Here is a 20,853-nt window from a genome sequence, read left to right on the forward strand (position 1 = left end):
ACGCAGGTTCCTCCAGGTAGGCGGGCCCCCTCCTCTGCCCTCCCAGTCTCCTCCCTAACCCAGGCTCAGGCTTAAAGCAACAAGACTCCCCGGCACCCAGAGTTTTTTAACTTGTCAGGAATCAGAAGAGAAAGTGGAAGCAGCCCTCCCAGTTTCCTAAAGCGGTACCGCTGATACAGAGAGGGCAGCGGGCTTCTATCTATGTCCAAATATCTGACTCCAGTTTGTAGAGATTGAAATAAAACTGGGAGGGGACAGTAAGCCCCCTGCCAGGCCTGGTTCACATGAAAGCAGAAAGCAGATATGAACATTTTTTTCTGTTTTCTTTTTCATTTCGCTTTTTAAAATGTTTTTTATTTATTTTTTTATCTTTAGATATGAACATTTCTTGCTGGACAACCCTTGCGCTCCTGTCTGTAGATGGGCAGAGAGCACTAATCCCCCAAAGTCTGGAATGCCCAGATCCTGGCTCAGGTATCAGGAAGCTCTGGGTCACTCGGTGACCCTGAGTGAACCGCTTCACCTCTCTGGGTTTTGCAGGTGCTGAAGCCGACCTGGTGAGGAGTACAGAGCACCCTCAACGTGCCCAGCACCGTGCCTGGAGCAAAAACTGTCCGTATGAATCAGGAAATGATGGCACACCAACCCTCCTTTCCTTTCAGAGTTCCATAATCTTGCCTTTCCCTTCAGGGGCACCACCACGGGGTTGGTGAGCCCCATCAGAGAAGGGGAGAGAACTGCCCTATGGGCCATAGAGGGGGCCCGGGGCAAAGAATTTCTCCATCAACCTGGCTCCAGGCCCAAGAAAATCCACTCTTCCTGGGTGGTGTTTATCAAGACGGGAGAAGAATAACAGGGACATGCAGGAGAGAAGCATTCCTGTCGCATCCCAGAAGAAGTAACAGTTCCAAGGGGGAAATGTCAGCTGCCCAAACAAATACTTTTTAAAGGGTCGAATAATTTTTGGGCCTCGGTAGCATCTTGAAACTCTTTATTCTAATTTATACTGAAATCTTATCCCCAGTTAGATAAGATTATTACATTTTGTAGATCTGAATTTTGAGGAGCAATGCCAGCCTGCTTTCACAGAGAATTTGGCTGCCCGACTCCTTGCCCCATTCATAGAAAGGCTACAAGGTGGCCAAGTGGAGGTGGGTCAGAAATCTTGATCTTCACTTGCACTGTCTAATACAGTAGCCACTGGCCGCATGTGGCTGTGGAGCACTTGAAGTGTGGCTAGTATGAATGTAGATGTGATGTAAAAGTAAAATGCATGCTGGTTTTCAAAGACTTATTATGAAAAAAGAATATAAATATCCCATTAGTAATTTTGTATATTGATGACATGTCGATTAATGTTTTGGATATATTGAGTTAAATAAAAAATATTGATAAAATTTATTTCACCTGTTTCCATTCCCTTTTAATTTGGCTAATAAAAATTTTTAAATTACAGAGTCATTCCAATGGGCCCTGTAATAGCTCAAGGATTTATTCTCTCTCTTATTTTAATATTTTTTTATTGGTTTCAGAGAGGAAGGGAGAGATAGAAACATTAATGATGAGAGAGAATCATTGATCGGCTGCCTCCTGCATGCCCCCCACTGGGGATCGAACCCACAATCCAGGCATGTGCCCTTGACCAGAATCAAACCCAGGATGCTTCAGTCTGCAGGCCGACACTGTACCCACTGAGCCAAACCAGGTAGGGCCACCGTCTCCCAGTTTCTATAACATCTTACATTTTTTACAATTGATGAGCTAATACTGATATAATAACAAAGTCCATAGTTTATATTCAGGTTCACTCTTTGTGTTGTACATTCTATGAGTTTTGACAAATGTATAATGACATGTAAGTACCATGACACATTACGTTATCATACAGAATAGTTTCACTTTTCTAAAAATCCCCTGTGCTCTACCTACTCAGTCCTCCCTCCCTCCCCGCAATCCTTGGCAACCACTGATCTTTTCACTATTTCCATAGTTATGCCGTTTCCAGGATTGCACAGACTTTGGAACATACAGTATGTAGTCTTTTCATATTGATTTCCTTCACTTAGCAATACGCATTTAAGTTTCCTCCATGTCTTTTAGTAGCTTGATAGCTCTGTTTTGTGAAAGGGCTGTGTATGCAAAGCAGCCCCCAAAAGCCGAAGGGGCCGATAAGCAAAAAAAAAAAAAATGAGGCAGACAAGTCCAGCTTGTTGGTTTAGAGAGTTTATTAGGGAACTTACATACAGAAAACAGTCTTGGGCATCAATAAGAGGAATGGATCCCCAAACCTTCCACCCCCAGATTTTAAAAGCTGTGAGAATGTGTGATGATCAAAGGGATCAGGAGCTAGGAGGCTTGGGTGCCAGGGTGAGGTAACAGAAACATCCGGGGCACCTCACCCAGAGAGAGAATTAATGGGAGTACTGTGATCAGTCCAGAGTTCTGTATTTCAGAACTCACCCAGGGGAAGGGGAGAGAGTCATGGGTTCGGGTTCACCCAGTTGTCAAGATGGCGGATTAGTTTTAAGACGGGGTCACCTATGTTCCTAACAAATTCATTTCATTTTATCGCTCAATATTCCATTGTAGGAACGTGTCACAGTTTGTGTATCTGCTCATCTATTGAAGGATGTCTTGGTTGCTTCTAAGTTTAGGCAATTACGAATAATGCTGCTATACATGTGTGTGCAGGTTTTGTGTAGCATACATTTTCCACTCATTTGGGTAAATATCAAGAAGCACAATTGCTGGATCATATGCGAAGAGTGTGCTTAGCTTTGTCAGAAACTGCCAAGCTGTCTTCCAAAGTGGCTGTATCATTTCGCATTCCCGCCAGAAGTGCAGGAGAGTTCCTGTTGCTTCACATCCTCGCGCAGCGTTTCTTGTTGTCAGTGTTTTGGATGTCAACCATCCTAGCACCTACCCCATTGTTGTTAACAATATGTTGAATCCCATTTTATTTGAAAGGACATCAAACAAACTATGGTTATTCAAACTGGCACATTTGGCTGATATTTTCCCCAAAATGAAAGGAGTGAGCCTGTTCTTTCAAGGAAAACACTAGACAGTATTTGTTGCCTTTGATAAAATGAAAACTTTCAAGTGAAAATTAAAATTCTTATCTTGAAAATTAGAACTTGTATCTGCCACTGTGAGCTGGGCAGCTTCCCAACATTTAAGAGACTCTGCTTTTGGAAAAGCTGCATAACTCAAGGAAACAGTGCTTGCCAAATGACTTTGTTTTCCAATGTTTTACTCAGGCATGATTTTACAATATCATCTTTGAGTAAAATGTCCATTTAAAGTGCAAGTTAGGCCCGACCGACGTGGTTTAGTGGTTCAGCATCGACATATGAACCAGGAGGTCATGGTTCAATTTCCGGTTGGGGCATGTGCCCAGGTTGCAGGCTCGATCCCCAGTGTGGGGTGTGCAGGAGGCAGCTGATCAATGATTCTCTCTCATCATTAATGCTTCTATTTCTCTCTCTCCCTTACTCAATATATATATTTAAAGTGCGAGGTATACCAATGATTTTAATGTTACAGATCAGTGGTCGGCAAACTCATTAGTCAACAGAGCCAAATATCAACAGTACAACGATTGAAATTTCTTTTGGGAGCCAAATTTTTTAAACTTAAACTATATAGGTAGGTACATTGCTATTAACTTAATTAGGGGACTCCTAAGCTGCCCTTTGCTAAAAACGTCCTCAAGCTAATTGAGGTACGTTCGCTGAGGTCCCAACTCTCCCATCCACACTCAACACTGTGCTGCATCTCCCGTCGCCCAACCAACCGAGACCCCCCACTTCTTCTAACGCCACTTCTTCAAAATAGACTCGCCGATGCCGAAAACCGACTTCTGCGCATGGGCCACGAAGTTTCAATCGCACTGTACGTGCGCGCCAGCATGTGGTATTTTGTGGAAGAGCCACGCTCAAGGGGCCAAAGAGCCGCATGTGGCTTGCGAGTCGCGGTTTGCCGACCACTGTTAAGAGCATAATGTTCATTGATATGGTTTCAATTTTCACATCTGAGTAATCTTTAAAAACTACCACATGCAAGTTGTGTCAAAGAAGGATATCCACATTTATCTAAAAGGCCATTAAAATGCTTTTCTCTTTGCTGGCCAGTGTGGCCCAGTGGTTGAACATCGACCCATGAACCAGGAGGTCACAGTTCAATTCCTGGTCAGGGTACATGCTCAGGTTTGCAGGCATGGAGGCAGCCGATCAATGATTCACTCTCATCATTGATGTTTCTATCTCCCTCACCTTTCCTCTCTGAAATCCATTAAAAAAAATATTAAAAATATGCTTCTCCCTAGTCCAGCTATCTGTGAAGCCAGATTTCCCTTCTATACTTATATCAATCAATACCATTTCACAACAGATGTTCTGCAGAAGCAGATATGAGAATCCAGCTGTCTTCAATTAAGCCCTCACAGTAAGACAATATGAAGTACTCTTTTAAAAAAATATTTATTGTTGAAAGTATAACATAAGTCCCCCCTTTTCCTCCATTGACCTCTTCTAGCCCACTCCTGCCCCCCACCCCAGGCCTTCACCACTCTATTGTCTGTGTCTGCTGGTTATGCATACAAGTTCTTTGGTTGACTTCTTCCCACCCACGCTCCCCTGCCTTCCCTCTGAGGTTCGATAGCCTGTTCCATGCTTCTATGTCTCTGGATCTATTTTTGTTTATTGATTTATTTTGTTCCACACATCAGTGAGATCATGTGATACATATCTTTCTCTAACTGGCTTATTTCACTTAGCATAATACTCTCCGGGTCCATACATGCTGTTGCAAATGGTAAGAGTTCTTTTAAAAAAATTTTAAAAAAAATTAATTTCAGAGAGGAAGGGAGAGGGAGCAAGAGATAGAAACATCAATGATGAGAGAGAATAATTGATCAGCTGCCTTCTGCACGCCCCCTACTGGGGATCAAACCTGCAACCCAGGCATGTGCCATTCACCGGATTTGAACCTGGGACCCTTCTGTCTGCAGGCTGACACTCTCTCCACTGAGCCAAACCAGCTGGGCGAGTTTTCTTTTTTACAGCTGTGTAGTATTCCATTGTGTAGATGTAGCACTGTTTCTAATCCACTCATCTGCTGATGGGCACTTAGGCTGTTTCCAAATCTTAGCTATTGTAAGTTGAGCTGCAATGAACATAGGGGTGAATATATTCTTTCTGATTGGTGTTTCAGGTTTCTTAGGATATATTCCTAGAAGTGGGATCATTGGGTCACATGGGAGTTCCATTTTTAATTTTTGGAGGAAATTCCATACTGTTTTCCATAATGGCTGCATCAGTCTGAATTCTGAAGTACTCTTCATGCAATTTTTGTGATAATGTACCTTTATTAACAAAAATGCTAGTTATAAAATACTTAGTAAGTTTATTCTATTTTTAATGAATCAATACAAACATTCCTCAATATGGCAAAATATAACCCACATAAATAACAGTTCTTGCCCTAACTGGTTTGGCTCAGTGGATAGAGCGTCAGCCTGCGGACTGAAGGGTCCCAGGTTTGATTCCGGTCAGGGGCATGTACCTTGGTTGTGGGCACATCCCCAGTAGGGGGTGTGCAGGAGGCACCTGGTCGATGTTTCTCTCTCGATGTTTCTAACTCTCTATCCCTCTCCCTTCCTCTCTGTAAAAAATCAATAAAAAATATTTTTAAAAAATAACAGTTCTTTAAGATTCTCAATGATAGGTAGCAGTGCAAAGGGGTGGGTCCTGAGACCAAAAAATGTGAGAACTGCTGCCCTTGGACGCCTTCTCCTTCTCCTGCTGCCCAATTCCAGGGCAGAGTTAAGATACTACAGTGTTGACTGGTCTCTCTAAAACCCTTCCCTGCCGCCCTCGCCGGTTTGGCTCAGTGCATAGAGCATCGGCCTGCGGACCGAAGGGTTCCGGGTTTGATTCCCGTCATTTGATTCCCGTCAAGGTCTCCTCCCTGGCTTGGGCCCTGGTCGGGCACCTGCAGGAGGCAGCCAATTGATGTCTCTCACATCGATATTTCTCTGTCTTTCCCTCTCTCTAAAAATCAATGGGAAAAAAACATCCTCGGATGAGGATTAAAAAAGGGAAAAAAAATCTTCCCTGATGGACCACGGTCTACTCACTACCCCTATTCTGCATCCCCTCTGTTCAGCTATGTTGTTCCGGTTTCCCCTGCTGCATTCAAGCCTCTCTGGTTCTTGGCAGGTACCGGTAGAATAAAGGAACTCGTATACTCTCTCTGGGCTGGGCAGCCCCTTCCAGGTGCGTCCTCAACGCAGCGGCCAACCTTTCTAGGGAAGAGTCCGACATGTTCACATCGGGGAGCACTGCGGGGACACTACGGCCTGCAGAGGCCCAAGGAGAGCGGAGGAGGATCCAGGGAAGTTGAGGGAACCCGGAGTCTTCCTAGGATTGCACGTACAGAAGGGCCCCGGGAGGTCTCAGGGGTGTCCCCGAGCATCCTCGGTCACCAGGGGAGACGAGGCCCGCCCACACCCTTTCGGGCCCGCCCCGCCTCGCTTCGCCCCGCCCCGCCCCGCCTCGCTCCGCCCCAAAGGTCCCTTCGCTTTGCCTTCTGCCGCCAAGCAGGGAGCCAGGCCTCGCTCGGCCCCAAAGGTCCCTTCGCTTTGCCTTCTGCCGCCAAGCAGGGAGCCAGGATCCGCCGCTACGGCCCTTCACGACAGTCCCGGCGCTTTACGGCCGGCTGCTCCCTGCTGACGTGTCGGGGAGGCGGGGCCTAGGGGAGCGGCCCCTCGCTCGTGGCTGCTGTGAGTGACTGACCTCCGCAGAATTATGGCGCTGTCTGCCCTGTCCTCGCGGGCCCCGCCCGGCGCAGGTAGGCTCAGAGCCCCACCCTGCGGCGGACGGAGAGAGGGGCGCTGGTCTCGCAGTGGCGGGCACCGGAGGACTGCCCTGTGGGTCCTGGGGAAGGGGCATATAGAGAGAGGTTGCAGTTTGCAGTTTGGGGTGACGGTGACATGCGATTAGCCATTAGGGGGCTGGAGCCTGAGAGGTCTGGGGCACTGGCGCGTCCTGGAGGAGGGGCTGCCCTGCAGGGTGTTCCAGGTAGAGATCAGCGGGAGAACCCAGGGAGGCAGAAGCCCTCGGGTTGTGGGGGCTGTGATTTGGGAAGGAGCCGATTTTAAAGCACCTCCACCCCGCACGTGCACACACCTTTCTCCATTTATTGGTTACAGATAAAGTACAGAAAGACAAGGCTGCACAGACCCCGGGCCCCGGCCAGGCCAGCCGCATGGGGAAACTCTTGGGTTTTGAGTGGGCAGATGTGTCCAGCTGGGGGAGGCTGGTGACCCTGCTGAATCGGCCAATGGATCCTGCAAGCCTGGCTGTCTTCCGTTTTCTCTTTGGTAAGTCCAGTTGCTGGGAGGGGCCCGTGTGGTTGGGGCGGGAGAGTGACAATGTGAAGGTGATGCGAGATGGACATCTAGAAAACGTCAAGCGCCTGCTTTCGGAACTCGGAAACTGGGGTTATAGTCTGCTCCTTTTCTCTTGCTCCATAGAGATGCCTCGTGGATACCTGATTGCTTGCATCAGAGGCTTATGAACTTCGGAAGTATCACTGCCTCCCAACCTTGTCTATTTCTTGGTTACTCACTTAGTGGACTTTCCTCCCTTTTTCTCACAGCGGAAGACATCAGTGTCCTGGAAGAGGTTATTTGTGGAGTTTAGGATCAAACCCAGCTTTGTCTCCTCTGATTAGCGTTAGAGGCCAGAAATGCTTTGATCTGAGGCTATAGGAAATATGGAGGCAGAGGAACAGGGATTAATTTTCCTTATGTCATGAAGTTGTTCAGTAATTACACTAAGGACTAGACTTTAGAGCAGTGGTTCTCAACCTTCCTAATGCCGCGACCCTTTAATACAGTTCTTCATGTTGTGGTGACCCCCAACCATAAAATTATTTTCGTTGCTACTTCATAACTGTAATTTTGCTACTGTTATGAATCATAATGTAAATATCTGATACGCAGGCTGTATTTTCATTGTTACAAATTGAACATAATTAAAGCATAGTGATTAATCACAAAAACAATATGTAATTATATATGTGTTTTCCGATGGTCTTAGGCGACCCCTGTGAAAGGGTCTTTCGACCCCCAAAGGGGTCGCAACCCACAAGTTGAGAACTGCTGCTTTAGAGAAATAGCAGACATGTTGGCTGTAACTCCCTAATCCAGACCTTCTGCTTGGAATGGGTTATGATATGCAGAGATATTAATCCCGTTAGCCCAGTGGTTCTCACCTCGGGCCCGATTTTGGGGGGGGGGGAGGGGACACTTGGCAATGTCCGGGGACATTTTTTTTTTTCATATGTGGGGCGGGGGGGGGGGGATAAGTGGCTCCTGGCATCTACATAGGAGCCAGAGATGCTGCTAATTGGACCTATGATGCACAGGATAGTCCCTCCCAGCAAATAATTAACCAGCCCCAAATGTCAATGGTCCTGAGGTTGCGAAACACTGCCTTAACTGGAGCTGCTTCCTGATCTGAGTAGCCCCTTCTGTTTACCCCAGTGTGTTAGCCAAATACTGCTGTTTTCTGGGTATACCAGGAAGTGGAAAAGGTTGAGGAGCAAGCACCATCCTTGAGCACTTTCTGTAGCCTAATGCAGTGGTCGGCATGTGGCTCACCAGCCGCAGTTTGCCGACCATGGGCCTAATGTGACAGACCTTTGTAAATATTAACTATCAACACCTGAACAGCTTTTTATAGCATTTTGTATGTTTCTCTTATGTAATCCTCTCTGTAACCCTGTAAAATATTATGAGCCCCCTTTTACAAATGGGGAATTGGCTTAGTGAGGTACAGTAGCTGATCACACAACTGGCATAGTGCCTACCACATAGGAGGCACTCAGTAATGTTTGTTGGGTGAATGAATGAATGGTAAAGCCTGGTTAGGAGAGAATTCTCACCTTGGAGCTAGATTCAGCCAACTGTATTCAAATGTATTCTGCTGCTTCCTTTGCTGAGGCCTAATGGCCCCCTCTCCCACTGCCTTCTCAGGGCTGTTGATGGTGCTGGACATTCCCCAGGAGCGGGGGCTCAGCTCCCTGGACCGAAGATACCTGGATGGGCTGGAGGTGTGCCGCTTCCCCTTGCTGGATGTCCTGCAGCCACTGCCACTTGACTGGATGTATCTTGTCTATACCGTCATGTTCCTGGGTGAGGGGAACTGGGAATATTGATTAGCCTATCTAAAACAGAGACATACAAAGCATGAGAAAGGTCTTGGGTTCCTTATTTCACTTCTGTCATGACTCATAATTTCATCTTCCTGACCTGTGTGTCATCTGAGCTGTGATCCCATAGCTCTTTTTGAAGATATTAAAATAACATTTAATTTTGATTTAGTTGTACCTGATTATAAAATGTCTGATGACTTTTCTTAATCCCACCCACAGCCTGTCCCAGGGGAGCTGGGCCTGTGGTGACCTTTGACCTCTTAATCCTCTCCCCCTCAAATCCCAGGGGCACTGGGCATGATGCTGGGCCTGTGCTACCGGATAAGCTGTGTGTTATTCCTGCTGCCGTACTGGTATGTGTTTCTCCTGGACAAGACGTCATGGAACAACCACTCCTATCTGTATGGTTTGTTAGCTTTTCAGCTGACATTCGTGGATGCAAACCACTACTGGTATGAATCGAGGGAAAAAGAGGGGAGGGGTCGGCTGGGTCAGGATGTTTACCAAAGATAGGGGCCCCTTGAGGTCCTAGAATTTGCCCCAGCAAGAATAATTTCAGCAATGCTTTGCAAAGATCACACTTTAATTTGGATGGATTTGGGAGGGGGAAGAGTCAGCGAGGTTGTGGCACTTGGGATGACAAAAAGCAAAATGGCTCCATTCCCACCCCTTCACTCTTTCCGTATCTCCCCAGGTGCCTTGATCTGTGCACTTCCTGTAATCTTCTTAGAGAGAAGAAGAGAAGACTAAAGCCAGACATAGCTGTTTTCAGATACTTCGAGGGTGGTCATGTGGAAGAGGGAGCAGACTTTCTCTGTGTGAGCCCAGAGGTGCAGAGTTAGAGCACAGAGTAGAAGTTGCTGTGAGGCAGAGTCATGTCAGAAGGAGAGGGCCCACCAGGGCTGCTCAGCAGCGCTGTCCTGGGAGGAGGTAACCTCCCCCACCTCTGGCTTAGGTGACCATCTTTCAGGGGAGGTGGAGAAGGGATCTGGAAACCAGATGGCAGGGCAGACGACCTTTAAGGATTTTTCCCATTCTTAAGTGAAAAGCAAATATGAGATCTCAGTAAGATGGGTGTAAATAAAAAAATCTCAAGCACTGAATTAATTAGTGATTTATCAGTCATTAAGTTTCATTTGTTAATACACACATACAAATACTCCTTTTGTAAACCATTAGACTCATTCAGAATGGCCAGCTCTGATCATATAGAATTAGGAGACAGTTTTGGCAGAATACTCCTGAATTTTTTTTTTTTTAAATACGTACCACTTACTTACTGATGGATTTCCAGATACCAGGCTAAACACTTTAATTTGTCCTCAGTATAACCCCATGAGGTCCATAGTGCTTTCCTCATTTTATAGATGAAGACACTAAGGCTTAGGGAAGTAAAGATTTGCCTGAGGTCCCATAGCAGCAGGAAGCAAAGTGAGAATGGAGGTCTCCTTAGCTGTAGACTCCAGTGCTCTTGACCACAGTGCAAGCTGCCCTTCCCCAACTTCTCGGCTCATTCATTGTCTTCTTGAAAATCTGCTTTGCTTCTGCCTCCCCAGAGTACATTAGTCTTAGAGCCTGCGTTTATCAGTTCTCTCCCAAGGTAGGCTGTTAGTAGGGACCTTCTGGCACTAGATCCTGGCATTCAGGTCTACAAGTGTCAGTTTGTTTTGGATACTGAAAAAAATTTTTAATGTATATTTATATAAACCTCAAGCTTTTTAAACACTCCCTTAAACTCATTCTTTACTAAATTCAGTCATATTCTAGCACTGTAGTCTTTTTCCTGACTTTTTCCATTAGCACTAACTAATTTGCTAAGTAACGAATGGTAAACACTGAACTTTTTATTGTTATAACTCACTAGTAAAATTTCCGTTATGAGTTAAAATAATCACTGTTCCAGTTTCCTCGTATAATTCTAAAGGGCCTCCAAATAGTCCAGAGGACCAGAGAGGGTATGGGAGCTGTCCTGAGATAGATTATGACATTTAAAAAGGAAGATGGAAATGTGGCTGGACTAAGACGCTCTTCTCAATCCTTACCTTCCTTGGTGTAGGTCTGTGGATGGCCTGCTGAATTCCCGAAAGCGGAATGCCCACGTGCCTCTTTGGAACTATGCCGTGCTGCGTGGCCAGGTACAAGATCGTAGGAAAGGTCTTCTTTGACAGTCATTGTCAGCATGGCCATCCCATGGCAGACTGCACTCTACTCTGCCTCCCTAGATCTTCTCTTTCTTCCCTTTTACTGGAAGGCTAGGCTGGCTTTTCTGCTGTTTCCCAAACCCTAATCTCCGGGCTGTCTCACCTTGTCATGAAAGAATAGGGCTTTGTCCCTGCCAGGTTAGAATCCTCATGAGAGAGAATAATATCTATGCTTTATGACTCTCCTTGGTGCCTAAGACTGTGCCTGACATTGGTAGGATGTCAATAGATACTTGTTGGATGAGTGAATATCTGAAACGAGTGAGTAGAAGAATGGAACTAATCTTCCTTGGTCCCTGAACTGAGATGAAAACTTACTCTTTCTTTTCTTTCTTTTTTTAAATTTAAATTCTTTGTTGTTTAAAGTATTACATGAGTCTCCTTTTTCCCCCATTGACCTCTCCCTGGCCGCTCCCACCCCCCAGCACATGCCCTCACCTCAACTTGCATGCATACAAGTTCTTTGGTTGGTCTCTTACCCCTTTACCCTCCCGCCTTCCCTCATAGGTTGGACAGTCCGTTTGATTCTTCTGTGTCTCTGGTTCTATTTTTGTTCATCAGTTTATGTTGTTCATTATATTCCACAAATGAGTGAGATCATGTGATATTTATCTTTCTCTAACTGGCTTATTTCACTTAGCATAATGGTCTCCAGTACTCTTTTTTTTTTCTTTAAACATTTGTTTTGCATTTTGTGTTTGCAGATTTTCATTGTGTACTTCATTGCGGGTGTGAAAAAGCTGGATGCAGACTGGGTGGAAGGCTATTCCATGGAGAACCTGTCCCGGCACTGGCTCTTCAGTCCCTTCAAGTGAGTGGCAGTCGGCGCAGAGGCCTCACTGAGGCACAGGCACAGAGTGGGTGACTCACCGCTGTCCTGTCTGCAGTCATGGCTGCTGTTCCTACTTTGCCTGAGTTTGCAACATACTTTCCTCTGTCCACTCATCTCCCTATTCAGCAGAAGGCTCCCCCTGCGAAACTTACGCTGTGGGTGGCAATGGAGGGAAATAAATTTAAAAAGAAGGGGAAAGCCCAGCCGGTGTGGCTCAGTGGTTGAGCATCAACCTATACACCAAGAGGTCTCCTGTTCAATTCCTGGTCAGAGCACATGCCCAGGTTTCAGGCTTGATCCCCAGTAAGGATTGTGCAGGAGGCAGCCTATTGATGATTCAATCCCATCAATGTTTCTATCTCTCTTTTCCTCTCCCTTCCTCTCTTTCTGAGATAATTCAAACATTAAAAAAAAAAAAAAAGGAAGGAAGGAAGGAGAGGAAAGAGCTAGAACTAGGTGACTTGGTGAATGAGTTGTTGCCACCCCAGCCTCTCCAGGACTCCTCAGCCAGTGTACTGAGAAGATGGACAGTGTCCCTGCCCTGACAGAACCAGTGCTACCAACTCTTCTCAAAGCAGAAGTTCGCCTCTCTGACTTCTCTCTCCCTCCCATTTCTTCTCTCTTTTTTTACTTTGTCCTTTTTCCTCTTCCCTGGTATTTCTCAGTTCCTGTAGTTCAGTGGTTCTCAACCTGTGGGTCGCGACTCTTTGGGGGTCGAACGACCCTTTCACAGGGTCGTTGGAAAACACATATATAATTACATATTGTTTTTGTGATTAATCATTATGCTTTAATTATGTTAAATTTGTAACAATGAAAATACATCCTGCATATCAGATATTTACATGACGATTCATAACAGTAGCAAAATTACAGTTATGAAGTCGCAACGAAAATAATTTTATGTTTGGGGGTCACCACAACATGAGGAACTGTATTAAAGGGTCGCGGCATTAGGAAGGTTGAGAACCACTGCTGTAGTTTGACTTCAGATTCATATAGGTCAAGTATTCACCTTTTTAAAAAATATATATATTTTTATTGATTTCAGAGGGGAAGGAAGAGGGAGAGAGATAGAAACATCCATGATGAGAGAGAATCATGGATCGGCTGCCTCCTGCAAGTCCCCCACTAGGGATCAAGCCCACAACCCAGGCATGTGCCCTTGACTGGAATCGAACATGGGACCTTTCAGTTCGCAGGCCAACGCTCTAACCACTGAGCAACTGGCTAGGACTAGCATTCACCTTTTAAATTTTCTTCTAATTTGTAACCTCTGCGAGGAGTCTCCCTGCAACAGCAGCCACACTTCTCAAACAGATTTGCCCTTGCTTCTGACAGAGGGTATGTGGAAAACAGCTGGACACCTAATGTGTGTGGAAATGTACAGGGGTTGGAAAACTTCTGGGGTGTCTTTGTACAGAGTTCTACCCACCCGCTGGGGTGGCTCCTTTGGCAAGGACAGGGTAGCAGAGGTGCATTTGCTGTGAGTGTGCTGTGCCAGCCAGGCTCCCCAGTGGGCGGGTGCCTGACCCTGTCCCTGGTGTCCGCAGACTCGTGTTGTCTGAAGAGATGACTAGTCTGCTGGTGGTGCACTGGGGCGGACTGCTGCTTGACCTCTCAGCTGGCTTCCTGCTCTTCTTCGACGCCTCGAGATCCGTGGGCCTCTTCTTCGTGTCCTACTTCCACTGCATGAATTCCCAGCTTTTCAGCATTGGTTAGTACCCGTCGTCTGATAGGAAATAGGAAATCACAGGGAGGGACTTGCCAGAGGTGTTGTTTGGGACTGAGAGGTGATGATGGGAATAGCAGCCACATTGAGCCTGATGCAGTCACTGTGGCACGGAAATAAATTGGGAAGAGAGAATTGGGACTTCTCGGCTCAGCTAATATGCTGTATAGTAAGGAATCTCTGGGAAGTACGTGTCCTTTAGTTAAGAACTTCTTTCATCATCAGTAGGATACTTGGGAGAGGTTTCTTAAGGGAAAGGGGTCAAGGGGATTACCCACATTTCCCCAAACCAAACTCCTGAAATGCTTATTTTCTCCTTGCTTTTCTAGGTATGTTCCCCTATGTCATGCTGGCCAGCAGCCCTCTCTTCTGCTCCCCTGAGTGGCCTCGGAAGCTGGTATCTCACTGCCCCAAAAGGCTGCAAGAACTGCTGCCCCTCAAGGCTGCCCCTCAGCCCAGTGCATGTATAAGAGGAACCGGGCCAAAGGCAGCCAGAAGCCAGGGCTGCGCCATCAGCTAGGCGCTGCCTTCACCCTGACCCTGATCTACCTCCTGGAGCAGCTCTTCCTGCCCTATTCCCATTTCCTCACCCAGGTATGTGTAGGCTGGGGTTAGCATGGAAAGTGGCAGCCATAGGGAAAGAATGGGCTGGTTGTGTAGCCCTTTCTTGATAGAGGATGGGATTAGCCTAAGAACCGTTAAGCTGATTGCCTCTGCCCTGCCTTCTCAGGGCTATAACAATTGGACAAATGGGCTCTATGGCTACTCCTGGGACATGATGGTGCACTCCCGCTCCCACCAGCACGTGAAGATCACCTACCGTGATGGCCGCACTGGCGAGCTGGGCTACCTTAACCCTGGGGTGAGATTTCTGATGCTGACAATGTACTGTTCTTCAGAGCGGCCTTGACCTTTGGGGTCTGGTTTGGTCCTAAACACAATTGTAAAATAAAACAAATTTGGGTCACTCCCCTTTCTCAGGAGCCAGGTTCAACCTTCTTTTATGTGGGTTGAAATAGGGCAGTGTCATTCACCTCCTTACACTGAGATTAGATGTAAGAAAGGTAAGTAAAACCACTAGCTCAGCAATGAAAAACTTTTCCCCAAAAACAAGGTCAGGTTTTTTTTCCTGGTCAAAACAACCAGATCTCTTTATACCATTGGCAGTGCATGACTCATCCAGGAGGTAGTACGAAGAGGTGGGACTAATATGGGGGTTTGGGACAGGTATTCACACAGAGCCGGCGATGGAAGGATCATGCAGACATGCTGAAGCAATATGCCACTTGCCTGAGCCGCCTGCTTCCCAAGTACAATGTTACTGAGCCCCAGATCTACTTTGATATTTGGGTGTCCATCAATGACCGCTTCCAGCAGAGGTGGGCAAGGGGAGCAGGGAAGGGGGAAAAATGAAGTCCAGCTCCTTTTGCCAAGATGAATAGCCCATGCTTCCCAGTGTTGTCTTGCTTGAAAGGCTGTCTGTCCTCTGGTGCATGTCCCTGTAGACCTGGTTGTGGGCATAGCTGTTTGCTTCCAGCAGGGGGCCCCATCACCCAGAAGAAAAAGTAATATGACTTGTTCTGCTAGAAAGTTAACACTATTCTTAGATGGCCACTAACCCTCATTCTTCCCAGTGCTCCAGAATCTCTTTCCCCTCTCTCTCTGCCTCAGACTGGTCATAACATGCTGACATAGGCTAAGTTTTCTATCTGGAAACCCTGTTCCCTCTCTCTGGGAATGGTGATGAGAGAAACAGAACTGGAAATTCTGATGGGTAGGTGGCTGTGGCCTTCTTAAAACATGGTTTTCTTTCCTAAGGCTTTTTGACCCTCATGTGGACATCGTGCAGGCTGCCTGGTCCCCCTTCCAGCCGACACCTTGGCTGCAGCCACTGTTGATGGACCTGTCCCCTGGAGGGCCAAGTTACAGGAAATCAAGAGCAGCTTGGACAACTACACTATGGTGGTCTTCATTGCAGATTTCCCTGGTATGGAAGAAAGCTAGGAGAGGCTTTGCGGTCTTTCCTCCTTGCTTCTTTGGTCAGGGACCTTGCATGTGGTGGAAAGGGGAGGGGTACTCCTGGTGGGAGGAATGTTTTTGAAATCTGAGGGGTGGTAGTGGTGAAGTGTGATGTCTGTTCTTGCTGGAAGTGGGTTCACTCATGGTGGGCATTGGAGAACTTGGTTGTCCCTGTCAGGGCTGCACCTGGAGAATTTTGTGAACGAAGACCTGGGCAACACTAGCATCCAGCTGCTGCAGGGGGAAGTGATTGTGGAGCTGGTGGCAGAACAGAAGAACCAGACTCTTCAGGAGGGAGAAAAAATGCAGGTATCTTGCTGGAATTAACAATAGCAGAAAAGTTTAGATGAATGGAGTTAATTCATTATAGACTCAAAATGTTTTACCAAAGCAGTAGTGTTGTGGGGGCTCAAAAAGTACAGATTCCTGGGGCTGTGAGTAGCCTCATCCAGGATTCTAGAGGTCAGTTCCTTTGGACTCCAAAACACAGTAAGAAGAAAGATGCCCGTTGGGTGGGGAGCAGGTGGTGTTAGGAGCCTATAGGCCGACTAGGAAAAGTTCAAAGAGTGAAATATATTCATTTCTATCCCCTGCTCAGTTGCCTGCTGGCGAGTACCATAAGGTGTACACAGTGTCACCCGGTCCTTCCTGCTACATGTACATCTATGTCAACACTACGGAAGTTGCACTGGAGCAAGACCTGGCATATCTGCAGGAATTGAAAGAGAAGGTGGAGAATGGAAGTGGTGAGTAAATAAAGGTTTGGGCTGAGGTAACCCCGAGTACCAGAAGTTAGGGTTGTGAATGAGGATCTAGCCATTAAAAATTGAACTTGAAGCCTCTAGCTGGTGAAAGGGGCGTTGTAGGAGAGAATGCTCTCTCTCTCAGCGATTCCTCTTTTTGCTGACTTTGAGCAGAAACAGGGCCTCTACCCCCCGAGCTGCAACCTCTGCTAGAAGGGGAAGTAAAAGGAGGTCCTGAGCCAACACCTCTGGTTCAGACCTTTCTTAAACGCCAGCAAAGGCTCCAGGAGATTGAACGCCGGCGAAACTCCCCTTTCCACGAACGATTCTTCCGCTTCTTGCTGCGAAAGCTCTATGTTTTTCGCCGCAGGTAAGTTTTACCCACAATACTTGTCGTTGCCATCAGATATTTGCAAGTTGGGTAACTTTTCTCTGGTGAGAGAAAGGACATCTAGGGCTAAATAGCTTTTTACCTCCCTTCTCATCTCCCTGATTTAATGGAAGAGTAAATGTGTGTCTGACAGCTTACTGTCTTGCTCTGCCCGTTTACCTCCAGCCTCCCCATGGGTTATTCCTGCCCACCCTAGAATTCTACCAGACTGTATAAAGAGCGGGGTGCCTCCAGCTGGGATATGGGGGCCCCTGCAAGGCAATTCTCATTTGTGCCTGTGTGAGAGAAGGTAGGACCAGGTGTCCCATAAGGGCTTTGGTAGGAATTCCTATGTTGAAACAGGAGTTTGGACTGGGTGGCCTTTTTCCTCTTTTTCAGCTTCCTGATGACTTGTATCTCACTTCGAAATCTGGCGTTAGGTCGCCCTTCCCTGGAGCAACTGGCCCAAGAGGTGACTTATGCAAACTTGCGACCCTTTGAGCCACTTGGAGAGTTGAATCCTTCAAACACAGATTCTTCAAATTCGAATCCTCCTGAACCAAATTCTGAGCATATCCACTCAGAGTTCTGAAGGGGGCCAGATATTGGGTACAGACGTGGGAGCAGCCAGGCACAGGACCATTACCTGTGCCGTGGAGATTTGAAAAAAACGTTTACAGACATTTACATTTTTCTTCCTTGTCTATAGCTCCTTTAAATTCAGAAGTGATATCTTAGAGGAAGGAGCCAAGAAAGTAAAGCAAGGATAAGATTTATCAATCCAAGGTTTAGAGGCCAGGAGGGGGTTAAAAGCAATGTGAAAAGGTCCTTCTACAATAAAGGGGAAAGTTAGGTTTAAAGTGACTGGCTCCTTGGGGAAAGAGATTTTATGTACCATGATGAAAATAGTAGCTAAGTATTCTCAAGTGCTTGCTACATGCACAATGCTTCACACAGTGCCTACATTACATTTAGTCCTTAATGGTCACTAGTCTTATTTTACAGTTGGAGAAAATGACACTGAGAGGTACTATAATTTGCTCAAAGATGTAAACCTCGTAAGGGATGGATTGATGGTTTGAACCTCATGTCTGACTTAAGGTCCTTTACCCTATCTCTTGTAATTTTGAGAATCACAATAATTCTGAAGTAATGTAACTTAAAACTTGTCTTCTTAATTATAAGTATGAGTAGGATGGTGATCAGGTTTTGAATGCACGAATTTTCTCTTCACTACAATTCTGGTTCCTTCTTAGTTTCTTGTATCTATGTAGCCTGTAAGTTTTTCACTAGCAGTTATGAGAGTAGTTAGGATAGCAGAAAGTTAAACTAATAAGGAAATTTAGATGGTTCCATTAGTATTTTTCTAAAAACAAGCTTAATATTTAGCATTATTCTAGCACTTAGTGAGAAGGTAATGTAAAGTAAGTATTAACCAAACTTGGTGAGGGATAAGGGACTGTAGGTTTGGGTATACAAGGGGATCAAGGAAATTCCTCAGGTCCATGAATATTCAAAGGACTGGCACTGGGCTGGGAAGTGAGAATGCAGTTTTAAAAAAAGAAAAGAGCTCATGGTCTGGTAACAGACTGGCAGTCCCATAAAAGATTGCATCTGTTTTTATGCTTCTCTTCCCATGCCCCACTCCTCCTAACCCCCTTGGACAGTGGGCTCAGGGTTCTTTCCCAGGCATTTTTTTCACTGTACCCACTTAAGATGATTATGTCTATTCTATGGTTTCCAGTGATGCTTAGATTTCTTTCCTGTGCCCTAGACCTATATATACCTGTCTCCACCTGGATATCCCAGAGCTTTCAATCCCTGTCCTGAACAGAACTTAGCTTCATTTCCAACTCAAGACCTGTTTCTCCTTTATTAGTGAATGGCAACTATATTTTTTTTCACCTTTGAGTCATCAGTCTTGTCTTTTCCTCACATTTCTTATTTCAAGTGCTATCAGTTCTACCTCTTATTTCTTAAACCTATTAATTTCATCTCCTCTGCTATAGGGAGATCAGAGCAGGGCTACCATGAAGACGTACAGGTTGGGCCAAGTGGGGCCTGGCAGTAAGTCCCTTTGATTCATACAAGGCATTGTATGCAATGGCTGTGCCACAGGGTCTTTTTTTTTTTTCTTTTTAAATCCTCACCTGAATTTAGAGAGTGGGAGGGAGGGGAAACAAGAAAAATGATTGGTTGCCTCCCTAGAATTGATGTCTAGAGCAGTGGTCACCAACTTTTTGGACCTCACGGACCACCAGTTGGCGACCCGGGTCTAAGGAGTGGAGGGAGGGGAGAAACAGAGAAATGATTGGTTGCCTCCCTATCGAACCTGCAACCCAGCCAGGTACGTTCCTGGGAACCAAAGTCTTGACCCTTTGGTGTGTGCAGGCCAACACACTAGCCATTGAGCAACACCAGCCAGGGCACCACAGGTATGGAGCAAGAATGATGTGGGGGAACTGCACAAGTGACACGTTGTACCTCAGCACGGTGTCCTTTGCCAGTAGGTTCTGTCTCCTGTTCATCCTCTACCCTTTGGTAAGAATAGCAGCTCTTTCTCCTTCACTTTGCGAGGGGACACTCACAAGGGTGCTGCTATTCCCAAACTTAGTGTACCACCTCTGTGACTGTTTTCCCAGTGAAAGTGCAGGGAGGATGGGACAGAGGGAAAGGGTGGTCATCTTTTTCCCCCCCTAAATATATCTTATTAATTTTTTACAGACAGGAGAGGAAGAGTTATAAACATCCATGAGAGAGAAACATCGATCAGCTGCCTCCTGCACACCCCCTACTGGGGATGTGCCCACAACCAAGGCACATGCCCTTGACCGGAATTGAACCTGGGACCCTTCAGCCAGCAGGCTGACGCTCTATCCACTGAGCCAAACCATTCAGGGCAAGGGTGGTCATCTTAACACTGGTAAACATTGTTCAATGGAATAAATCTGGGTTATTCAGATTTTAGGAGGAATCAGGTCCTATGCAACTGTGGCTGTTTTGGGAATGGATTGTCAACATCCTCTTAGCCAGAGGCGTTTTGGTATTCTGTGACCAACATTTGGATCTCCTGTCCAATCCGTTGCCCCTTTTGAAACTTTATAGAAAGGCAAATGAACTGTTTTGACATTCTCTTCTATATTTCATACTTTCTCAACCACCCTGTTGCATGCCTTTGCTCCTACTCTTCTCCCTGGGCTCATGCTCCTCTGCCTTCCTATCTTTAAAATTCTTTTCCCCAAAAGCAGAAGCACCTTTCCTTTGGCATCTTCCTAGCAAATAATCTAAGGCAGTTAATTCTCTGGTGCTGTCCCTCCAGCCTGCAGGGGTCCACTCATCCTCAGACCCTTATTTGGCCCACAATTACTGGTCTTCAGGCAGCAGTACATTATCTAAGCCAGTGGTCGGCAAACTCATTAGTCAACAGAGCCAAATTTTTTAAACTTAAACTATATAGGTAGGTACATTGCTATTAACTTAATTAGGGTACTCCTAAGCTGGCCTTTGCTAAAAACATCCTCAGTCTGATTGAGGTAAATTTGCTGAGGTCAACCCCTTTCAACTCTCCCATCCACACTCATCTTGTATAGTTTCGCCTGTCTTTCCGAAAACCGACTTGTGCACATGGGCCACGAAGTTTCAATCACACTGTACGTGCACGCCCACACGTGGTATTTTGTGGAAGAGCCACACTCAAGGGGCCAAAGAGCTGCATGTGGCTCACAAGCCACGGT

At 46.2% G+C, this 20,853-nt stretch overlaps 1 protein-coding gene across 1 annotated transcript; it reads left to right on the forward strand.

Annotated features, from left to right (window-relative positions):
• Nucleotides 1-6,929: 6,929 nt before the first annotated feature.
• On the forward strand, nucleotides 6,930-18,284 carry GGCX (gamma-glutamyl carboxylase). The gene is given in 17 exon segments (XM_023747066.1): nucleotides 6,930-7,082; nucleotides 7,214-7,384; nucleotides 9,044-9,202; nucleotides 9,509-9,674; nucleotides 11,279-11,357; nucleotides 12,128-12,234; nucleotides 13,809-13,972; nucleotides 14,317-14,442; nucleotides 14,445-14,581; nucleotides 14,718-14,849; nucleotides 15,215-15,366; nucleotides 15,806-15,891; nucleotides 15,894-15,974; nucleotides 16,185-16,315; nucleotides 16,605-16,752; nucleotides 16,924-17,119; nucleotides 17,519-18,284. Coding segments are annotated over 17 exon segments (2,316 nt in total). The 5' UTR covers nucleotides 6,930-6,994; the 3' UTR covers nucleotides 17,712-18,284.
• The last annotated feature ends 2,569 nt before the right edge of the window (nucleotides 18,285-20,853 follow it).

The sequence above is a fragment of the Myotis lucifugus genome, unplaced genomic scaffold, assembly GCF_000147115.1.
Source record: "Myotis lucifugus unplaced genomic scaffold, Myoluc2.0 scaffold_789, whole genome shotgun sequence".
NCBI lineage: Eukaryota > Metazoa > Chordata > Mammalia > Chiroptera > Vespertilionidae > Myotis > Myotis lucifugus.